The 11,219-nt window shown below is 37.5% G+C and overlaps 1 protein-coding gene across 2 annotated transcripts in view; it reads left to right on the top strand.

Annotated features, from left to right (window-relative positions):
• cplx2a (complexin 2a) overlaps positions 1–10,078 on the top strand; it is a 17,474-nt gene extending 7,396 nt beyond the window's left edge. For both annotated transcript variants that reach the window (XM_008415562.2, XM_008415482.2), the window contains exons 3-4: positions 7,423–7,601; positions 8,949–10,078. In XM_008415562.2, coding sequence (XP_008413784.1) covers positions 7,423–7,601; positions 8,949–9,140 — 371 coding nt within the window. In that variant the 3' untranslated portion in view covers positions 9,141–10,078. The remainder of the gene's footprint in view (positions 1–7,422; positions 7,602–8,948) is intronic.
• Positions 10,079–11,219: the final 1,141 nt, after the last annotated feature.

Genomic DNA, 11,219 nt, shown 5'->3' with positions numbered 1-11,219 from the left:
ACACACACACACACACACACACACACACACACACACACACACACACACACACACACACACACACACACAGATTCTCTGTTACGCCAGCAAAAACAAAATTATGTGTTTAAAGTGCCTTTAACCTCCTTATTGAGTTCGTTTTTGTTTTGATTTGATTTTGAAGATATTTTTGTACTGAGCAAAAAAGCTTTTCTCATGACAATTGATCTTTACAAAAGAAAGGATGGTTTCATTTATATAATTAATATCCTAATAGCAGGAGTGTAGAGGTAAAACATGCACATCTAAGACAGAGAAATTTATGACAAATTTAACATTAAAATGCATTTACTTTTGTCTTGTGAGAAATTATGAAGGCGAATAAATTATATTAATTGATAATCATTGTTTATCATCTATCTTGTGCAAATTAGGTAATCTAGATAACTTGTCCTTTATCAGGCCACTCCTTTTTTAAATTTTGACCAAAACTATAATGTTCAGACTTTGATAAAAAATAAATGAATATTAGTTAAAACCAAACAACTTTAGTCCAGACGAGGCCTGTCGTTATAAATCCTGCTGGACAATAAATTGTCTCAGAAATTATTGCAATAAATGATAACATTGTCATTTTGAGATCAGTTTCAACTAATATTTCAACTAATATTATATAAAAATGGCACAATAACGTGAGAACACCAACTCAAAGATAAAAAAATTATTATTATTTCAAAGAAACATTTAACGCAGGAAGCGGAAAACATTTAAAATATCCAAAATAAACAAATAAAACAACAAAAATTACATTGAATTTTAAAAAAGTCATCAACAGCCAGGCAAAAGAGACAGGAAGTGCAGGCCAACTACTTCCTAATGGGGATGAAATGTTTGTTTCTCAAAATGGAGACTTTAATAATACTAAAGGCGAGCCTCTCTTTAACGACAGTTGCCCGAATGGAAATCATTTAAATCATGTGATTAATTGATTTATTGCTTCTTGTGACAGGCCTACTTCCAACAGCATAGAGAAAATAACCAATAAGTTTTTTTTAGCTAACCTGTGAAGTAATTTCATCAGTTCACATTTAGTCTCTTAAATCGGCTTTAAGAGATGAGCGTCTTGTGTTCACATCATAATAATGTGATAAACAGTTTGGATAAACAGTTATCTCTGAGCAGAAGTTCATTGTTTTGTAACTTTGGTCAAATCTAAGTTAAGGGGAAATTAAAGGCAATAAAAACCTGCAGTAAAAAAAAGAAAAAAAGATTTGTTTGATAAAACAAGGAAACAATGAAAAGTAAAAAAAGTGAACAATAGATTTTTTACTCACAGATAATTGCATTGTCATCTTCATGCCAATACTTTCTTATGTTTAGAAATAATTTACATAAACTGTCATGGTGTAGCAGCTTTGGTGAAACTTTTTATGGTTCATCTGAAGAAAACATCGCAAAAACAGGCTGTTCAAATGAATACGTCAGTAGAAAGCAATTTTATTTACGACATATCTTCAATACCATGAAAATAAATCAAAACCAAGTGTTACAGAGCAGAGAAACTGACAGATGTGTCTTCCTTGAATAAAGTTGTTGCATATTAAAGTTGAATTTAGTGAATTTCTTGCATAAAACTTCCTTAAATGCGTTTACAAAAATGCCGTGCAGACAGACAAGCTGTGTCAAGCTGTGCATATGACAAGAGGATTTAGTGCAAAACAAAGCTGTTTCCAACCACGGCCCCGATTGATATTCTGCTTCTGGGAGGAAACTAAAATGAATCCAAAGAATAAAAATGCTGAGGAAAAAGTGCTGCTGCTCTTCTGTGTTACCGCCACATTTCTGCCGTCGTTAATACCCGCGGACCCGGTCCGTCCAACCAGGCGCTGGATTTAAAGTGCCGTCCTCTGAAAAGAGGGCAGATTAAGGCGCTGTTTATCTGATGCTGCAAAAAGTTCAAGCACTGGGAAAGTTGGCTGAGGTTGGCGATCTTTCCCACTTTCCCCGGAGGCTTTGGATTTAACAAAGACTTAGCTAAGAGGCAATTTAGCAGAGAGGATTTAAGAAATGACACCCTTTGTCTCGCTGCTGAGTTCAAGTATTATTGAAATGAATCGTGGTGCAATTAGGCCAAAACAGCTATCTGGACACTCGGGTTTAGCCCATAATGATAACTTAATTTCAACGGCGCTGGTGTGAGGCATCTCCACGTATGTTCAACGCAGTTTGTATAAAACTGGCACCAAGAGAGGCTGAAATTAAATGCTTTTTCTGTTAAAACCTTTGTTAGTTTTTGTATTCTCGCTGTTTTTGGCAATGTGCACATGCAGGACATCCAATCTGAACACATAACCTTGTATGCAGATTTTATGCAAATGGGAAATAGTTGAAAAGCATATGTCTGGAGTATTAACAAAAAAACAATAATCAGGTTTGAACAGATTATCTTAATCTGCTGAATTTTACCATTTTGTTCACTTAGACTAAATTAGCTTCACTTAGGGTTACGTGTATGGATCTTAATCTGCATATTCACAGTTAAAAACATATTGTGTGGAGATTAATTTGAGTTTCAAAGACCGTTCATTTCAATATCTGCAGAGAAAAAGAGGCACCGTTTCTCTGCTAGCGCCACTTGAAACGCTTCATGCTTTCCTATGAATGCATTGTTTGCTGCGACCTTAACCCACTTCAGGTTATACAGTCACTCTCTCCTGCATGAATGCAGAGTGAATGTGAGCAGAAGCTGTGAAGAGGCACATATAGAATATGTAAATACAGCCAGTGACAGACTCACACCAGATACTCTATATTCAGTTTATGCATTTGCATTTTGCTCTTCATGAGAATTTACACGATGTGTTCATTTAAACACGTGGGACAAGAAAAGCCAAACCCCACCAGATCTTATGGATATAAGCCAGAAATGAAAGTAAACAATTTATGTGCACACACGTCTCCTTCACTCCGTTTACATCTTTTCCTTCCCATAGCAGAAGTGTCAAATCTGTGGTAATCTCTCCCCCGGCAGGAAAATCTGTGACCTCATTGAATTTTTACCCCTCGTTGTCAAAATACTTCAGTCTATTGTTATTCTCTACTTAAAGTACAAGGCTATTTATTGGCCCCCTTTGGCAATGTGGAAAAAGGCTCAGAATAAATGTGGCATTTTTTATTTTAACATAATCTTACACTGAAAATTTCAGAAAATGTTTGTTATCCGATTGTTTGTTTATTAAGCACCAAATGATCTCAGGCCAAAATGCATTTCTGAGTTAGACAACATTTAGTTTAAAGCTCTTCAACTCCCTGGAAACCTTATGTGTGCAGGAAACGTTTAAAACATTTCTGTTTTCAGACTTTTTAGATCAAAGAATCTCACTACTGAACTGTCTGATCACTGATGAGTGACTGAAAAATTTGATTATTCAGAGTTAAATGAAAAATTATCTTTAGATTTAAATTAACTTTCTTTTTACGCAATATTTGCCGGTGCGTGACACATTAATTTGTCCTTTTCAACAAAGCTTAAATGTTTTTTTTATTTTATTTGATTGTATTTCCATTGATGTCTTATGAAGTACCTATGCATGCATGGTGTAAACATCCCTTCTTGAAAGTAAATGTTTTTAACAAACTTGCCTGCTACTTTGTACTCCAAAGTAGCAGGAGTACAATTATTGGTACTCCTGCTACTTTGTGAGACTTTGACCAAAAAAAAAAAAAAACAGTAATTAGTCTTCAGTCTTCAACCATGTCCTTTCACAAGCTTGTAACACACAGAGTGACGCCTCTTTGAATGTCCACCACCCCAAAGGGTTTTTACTGGATTCAGGTCCAGTATGTTCAGAGAAGCAGGTTGGATTAAGTTTTCTTGTTTTCTTGAGGTGGTTTTAGACTCAAGTTTGTGCCTTACCAGAGGCATAAAACTCTGAAAAACTCTAAACCCAGTAAGGTTCTCTCTGTTTTTCTGAGATGTTTGGTCCATGCTAGCTTGGCATCTCTTTATCTGATGAAGCACCCATGATTTGCTTTTTTTTCTTGTGACATTTTAAAAGTTTGATTAAAATTCACAAGACAATTGGAGAAAAGCTTAGCTGGTAGAACCCAAAACGATACTGACATCAGACTTAAACAAAAAGTACACCCAATAGTTGGTATAGTTAGCTTTTCTCTTTTTTAAAAACCTTTATTATCCTTACTGTGTGTGCTTGGAATACGAGTACGGGTTCTTGTCTAGAAATGTGTGTTTGTGTCACATCTTATATATATCCCAGGGAAACAGAAACTCATTAGAAGATCCTAGAAAGTCTAGTCAATTAAATAATGAATATATATATATTAAGAAAGATGTAAAATTCCTTTAAATGGACCGTTAAGGCAATAGTCTCTAAATATGCTTATTTGGGTATTTAGTCATTTTATTTCCATCTACTGGTTTTTGAGGAGCGAATGCCAAAGTCTCTTCTTCCTTCTGCAACTTAATAAGTTTGATTTATGGAGAAATCGATGCTCCTCGTTGTGGCTGGAGGCTTTTCTGAGGGTCGGAGCTGATCTACAGCTTCGGTAAAAAGGAGCAAGTGGACTTCAGCTGCAGCCACTAATTTCAAGGTGGCACTTTTATGCAGGGTTAAGCCCAGGTATTTGAGCACTAAGCTTACGGCTGCATAGCACTGCAACATTGTTCTCTGTTTCCTGGTACGAAAGGAATCTCAATAGTGTTTTTTGTCCTGTCCTTGCCATAAAAAGCTACTAAATAGAACTATTTGAAGGACGGCCCTTCAAGTAGCTGTCTGATTTATTAGGCTTATTAGGATGCTTTGCCTCTCTCTCCCTCAACATGCTGAAGTTTGATTTTATTATGCTGAATGAGTCGAAACTCCGTTACCGCGGGCAGCTGCAGACTTCTCGGCTGTTTATTTTTTCCCCTCAAATGCCTCTTCCCTTCCTCTCCTCTTCCTCTTCTCTCCATCTCGTTCCAGTCGTCCCCTCTCTGCTTGTGTTGTTTTCTTGCTCGTCATCTTCCTCGGCCGTCACACGCTCACCAGTCTCTGTGTGTGGCCGCTCATAAACTGAAGGGTAATCCTGCTGACTGGAGCAGCTCGGCTAATTGGACGATAAAGCCTCAAAGAGATAGCCCGCTTCCCCGTTTTGTTTCCCAAAATTAGTCTGTTGGTAACACAACATTGAAATTATCTTGCATCCCTTCTTCTGTTCATTTGTCTACTCTGGTCTTCAACTAAATTTCTTCCACCACTGGCATTTTTGTTCATTGTGTTTACATAGATGCCTTTAGACAGACTTTTTATTTTTGCGTTGTGCTCAGCAGATTTCCGGTGATGGAAATGGTTAGTTCGGACAGGTAGGAAAACTAGTTCTCTCTTTTTATACGACTATCTCCCCCTTTTTACAGCAATATATTTGCTTCAATGAAGGGACTTCATTTCAAATAATACTGCGGAAGAATTCGAAAGGGCATTAGATCTTCCTTGGTTTGTCGCACGACATAAATCTTTCTAAACGTCAGATTTGGACAAATCATTTTGCTTCAAGCAGCTATAAATATTCCTGAGTTCTCTTCTAGAAAATGAGCTTCTTTAAACTTTTATGTAAGTGCGACTGAAGTTGAGGCGTTCGAGAAGAGACGGAGAAAAATTCATGCTCTTCACTTGGTTAATAATTGAAATAATTAAAATAGTTAATAATGGAGATGCATGATGGAATTTTGCAGCCAAATGTTAATCCATGCAGATGAAATGTCAATGTCTTTAAAAAAAAATCCCCAAAAATGATTTTTTTCTGCATTTATAGCATAAAATATCAGCTTTCTTACAAATAGCCTCGTAGGTTTGACCTTCTCGGTTCAGTTTACCCCGGATGAAAACAGGTTGAAAAATAAATGATTACTTCTACTGCGTAAAACAAAACAAAGAAATTAAACAAAGCAGGTGATTTGTGGATTATACTCTTTACTGCTTTAGGTAACTTTAGTTTTTGTATTCTTTGCCATTAGAATAAAGAACAAAGCTGCTAAAGCCCTCTACGTGACCAAAGCTTTCTGTTGGGTTCATTTGTTCACCGTTTTTTGTTTTTAGGTCTTCTGCCTACAGATGTTCTTCTTCCTGGAAATACTCCAATTCTTCAGATCTACTCCAGGTAGACACAAGTTTCTCAAAGCCCAGAAGGGACATATTGTCCCTTCCACAGATTCTGGATCTGCCTGGTGGTGTGCTCCCATTGGGATGTGCCCGAGTCAACCAGGAGTCATTTTGATTACCTGAACTGACTTCTTTCATGGTAGAGAATCAGCGGCCCTGTGAGGGAAGGCTCGTCTCAGCCGGGTTCATCTGGGATCTGAAGCATTTGGTCATAATCCATATCTCAAGATCACAGGAGAGGGTTGGATTTGGGACAAACCGGTTGGTGTTTTTTGGTACAACCAGAGCAGCGGCCACATAACATATCTTACCATCACTCACAGGCAACTGACTCCTTACATCTATGTCAATTAATCACGCGAGGCGCCGTGACAGACTTCGGAAATGAGGGACGGGAGTGGTAAACCGAGCGACCGTGATTGTTTTCCCAAGTTGTTTTTACCATTACAGCCATGGGTTCTACTTGTTCAAGTCGAGTTAATTAGTCTGTGGAAGTAGACCTTACTGCTCAGCTGTAAATGAAGACAAAGAGAGATTGTCTCTTGTAATACTGTCCATAAACTAAACACCTTCAAGCTGAGGATTAGCTCAGTTACTAAACCCACTGTGTAGAAGATAGACTCAATGTCAAGCAAGCAGACACAGCTCTTATTTCGGGGCTTTTTATTTAAGCAACCTCAATACTCTTTATTCCTGAAGGACGCCCCAATACATCACGCTAATGGATATGGTGGAAAGTCTTCTCTAGATTCACAAGCTACATGTGGCCTGAACAACCAAACTTATGAAATTCTCAGAAATTCCCTGAGAATAACAATCTGCATGAGGAAAAAAGCTAAGCTACAGGATTGAAGGCTCAACCACCAGCAAGCCTCCCTCCAGTTGCCATTTGCAATGATCATCTAATAGCTATTAGTCTTTTCCTCCCCTGAGGCCATTTTGCCAGAGAGAACCTATCAGCAGCCAAAGTCCCGCACAACAGATGCTACAAAAGTTTCCATCGAGGCAGAACTGGAGGAAAAATTWAATTTATGCTCACTCTATCAAAACAGCTTGTTCAAATGTCATGACGACCATAAAATCTTTACCTGGAACACCCTTTGTGTGCAATCTGTTCTGTCAAAAAATCTTTTCCTTTTCTGTCTCATCCTGTGTCTGCCTCCGCTTAATTCACTCCATCCCACAGTCTAGCTTGAATTTTCCGACACTCCGGTCTCCGAGACCAGCTGGAGCCGTCACTGTACCTGATGTCTCTCTTTTACGCTGCCGTCTTTTTGTTTCTCAGGAGGCCCCCCTGATGTGGGCAAGATGCTGGGCGGGGAGGAGAAGGAGGAGGACCCCGATGCAGCAAAGAAAGAGGAGGAGCGACAGGAAGCGCTGAGGCAGCAGGAGGAGGAGAGGAAGGACAAATACGCCAAGATGGAGGCTGAGAGGGAACAGATGAGGCAAGGCATCAGGGATAAGGTATGATGTAAACCACATCTGCCGTCTGAGTGTAGCCGTCATTAACCAAAGGGAAAGAACAGGAAATGGAAATAGATTACTAGCCATTAGATTATTAGGAAAACAAAGAATGCCAATTTCCCAGAGAAGTTTTTAATTAACACGCTAGCTGATTAAGGGGAAAGTCAATCATTTTAAACAAAAATTACTTGATAGAACAGCTCCTGAAAAGTGTAACAATCCAAAAATAATGCAAGACGTGATCATTTATGTTTCTTCTTAAAGTTAAATTTTGACCTGCTTTACTGACGTTTGCTATTTTTAGTGGCAGCTATTTTTTTCTCTTCCTTTAGTCTTATTTTTAACTTGCTGTTTAAAATACATCAGACATGGATCAGGAAGTTGTGCAGAACAAAAAGAGACAGAAGGCCGATAAAAAAGATAGAGAGCTGATGAGGAAATACAACTAAATCAGAAGTTGATGCAGATTTTCTGAGTGTTAATGATTATGTGGCTTACAGCAGGGTATCTCCTTAAAAATGTTCCACCCAAATCAGAACAGGGCTTAAAGTGAGACAAAGTGGATTTGAGTTGATTAGTTTCCCTAAAAATAATTCCCTATTAAAGCTTTTTTTTAGCCCAGACCGAAAAATAACAAAAACAAACGTCAAATGATTGGATAAACAAATCCTCACTCTCAAAAGACTATTCAGTAGTTTTTCTACACGTACTAAAACAATTGCATCAACTCTGATAATTTAATTGTCATTTTGGTAGTTTTAAACCTCACTTTCTCAGGTAAGGAGATTTTCTTCTCACTAGAAACTTTGTATTGACTAATTCATGTCAACTTTGGCAATAATACCGAACAGTTAAAAACTGATGATTCAAATTTCCTACAGTCTACTTTTTGCCCATAATCAGAAAGCTATGTGACTTCAAAAAACTATAATCTACCAGCATAAAGTGCTTTATTGCCATTTTGTTTGGATCAGGTGTCCATTTCTCAGATTATTGGCCCAAAAAGGGTTCAGTACCTTGAACAATGCTTTAGGGTGTAATATTAAATCTACATTAGTTTATAATGAATTGTGTAATTCATTGAGATTCAAGCATTTTTGGGATTATTGTCGCATAATTTGGAATTTATATATAGGGTACAGTGGTAAAGTTTAAGGGTACCAACTGGTTCATTGAACAAAATGGGATCTTATTTTAGAGGCAAAATGGCAAAGTCTGGGTTCAAAATGGGAGTGCACATTGAATAAGGATCCAATGTGTCACAAAGCAACTTGATCCTCTTCTTTTTTTTCATATGTATTTTGTCTTTGCATTACTCACCATTCTTGTTCTGCGTTTTAATGCCAGTACGGGTTGAAGAAGAAAGAGGAGGCCGAGGCTGAGGCAGCGGCTGCTGCAGAGGAGCCCGCAGCCGGCAGCTTGACCCGACCCAAGAAAGCCGTGCCGGCCGGTTGTGGAGATGAGGAGGAAGAAGAAAGCATCATGGACACAGTGATGAAATACCTGCCAGGCCCTCTGCAAGACATGCTAAAGAAGTAGCTTAGCCAGCTAACTAAAGCTAACACTGTCTGGCTGAATTTGCAGGCTACATTCACAAGGTTGGCTTGAATCGGGTTTTTATTGTCAACGTAGATCCAACGTAGAATTTAGAGGAGTGTTTCGGTGTCAAATCACAATTTTGTAGTAGGGAAACTTCTCAGATGTGAACAAACAGACGACACTGACTCAACAACCGGGTGAATGTTAGCTGGATTGATGTTAGCTTCAGCCATGTTAGATTTCAAAGCTAACAACACGTGGAGGGCTAAAGTCACATTTCAGATGGGTTACCCTTCTAGTTTGAGACATTTTGAACTTTTTGTTTTCTCCTCTGCGTTAGCTGCAGTATGGAAAAATATATCTGTCCACCACCTTCACTCAGTTTGTACATAAAAATAAAAAATAAAAAATGCAACGCATACCATCAAGGTGGGCAAACAATCATAGATATCACATATAAAAGAATACATGAGTGGCTATTTAAAAGAAGAAAAGAAAGAAAAGATATATCTGGATAAGCCATATTTTAAGAACAATTTAAAGACTACTGTGTTGTGTGTTCCTAAAGTTTATGTTACGTGTGTTCTGTCTGATATTTATGTAAAACCTTTTGCACACAGTGTTACACGTAATCTGTAAAACCTTTTCGTCTGTCTTCCAGACACACCCCCTCAAAGCGCAACGCGTTCATATTGTACGGTGTTCAGAAATGTTTCTACTTCCTTGCTCAGTGTCATGTCCTGCATGCCATTTGTCTGGAGAGTTTGTTGTGTCGGTATGTATTAAAATCCACCTGATTGCTGTCCATCTTATTTCTTATCATGCAAAAAATAGAGGCAATAACTTAAGTTTGACTGTTTACTTCCATGTTGATATAACCGTTAATAATAATAATAATAATTATAACAACAACTATAATAATAATATCAGTAGTTTAAAAAAAAAAGCAATTAGATATGTATGTATTCAGGAAAAACTATTTTTATTTGCTTGGTGTCTCTCTTTTTGTTTGTTTTTGTTGTCATTTTGAGGAAGAATGACTGCTGTAGCCGTTTTACACAACAGCCAAAACCTTAAGCTATATCAGCCATAAGACCAGAAGTTACAGTATCTATACTGCTACAGTCAGGATCAATGGGAAGGAATACGTGACTTGTGAATGAGATGAGGGTTTATTTTCTTCTTTGTTTTAGAAATTATGTCAAAGAGACCAAGTCTTGTTGGAGAGAGGCCACTTTCCTTCAATACACAATCCCAGCCTGCTGATTTTGTTTTACAGAAAATAACAGAAATAAGTGTTTCGAAGGGTTCAGTATTACAGTGTGTTCTGGATGGAGGTTATGCAGAATGACAAGAGCAATAAAGGATTAAATATATGTTTCTGCCTGAGATTCAATAAAGACTTCAAATCCTGCTCACAGACACGAGAAGTGTGTTCTTTCTGTGATCAGACTTGCAAAACAGTGGAAGGAAAAACTGTAAACTTATTTTATATGTCTTAATGCATCTGGATGTTTTATGGCCTTTTTGGATTTGAATTGGCTTTCTACATTTTTGGCCACATCTGCTCCCATTAAATGTAAATAACATGTCAGCAGCTTGATTCAATGTCATATTTTATTTATTTATTTGACTGCAAGCAATGGGATTCCTTTATTTTCTTTTTTTATTATTTTCCATAAATTGGAAAGGACTTAGACATTTCCTGCCAAAAAAAGAAAAAAAAATCAAGAAAAGAGATTTCTGTGCGCTAGTTGTTTAATAAAACTTGGATAATCATTTACGGTACATGAAATACTTTTTGGGGCGTGAGGGTTCTGGGAGGTTCAATAAAGACTTAAAATCCTGCTCACAGAGTAGGAGTAGTTTTACTGTACTTTTTACTTAGATCATATAATGGAGCATAGCAACTCTTTCAATTCTTGAATCTTCAGCTAACTGCGAGTAACTTTACCGAATGGAGATGTCAGACAAAAAAAACAAAACATGTTTTTTCTGTCATTTTCTATCTGACGTGGCTGTTGTTCTGTAATATTGATATAGTCGACGGCAAAACTTCAACCCCGAACATTTTTCATA

This window comes from Poecilia reticulata, linkage group LG1, assembly GCF_000633615.1.
Source record: "Poecilia reticulata strain Guanapo linkage group LG1, Guppy_female_1.0+MT, whole genome shotgun sequence".
NCBI lineage: Eukaryota > Metazoa > Chordata > Actinopteri > Cyprinodontiformes > Poeciliidae > Poecilia > Poecilia reticulata.
This window is presented reverse-complemented; position numbering and strand designations above follow the sequence as displayed.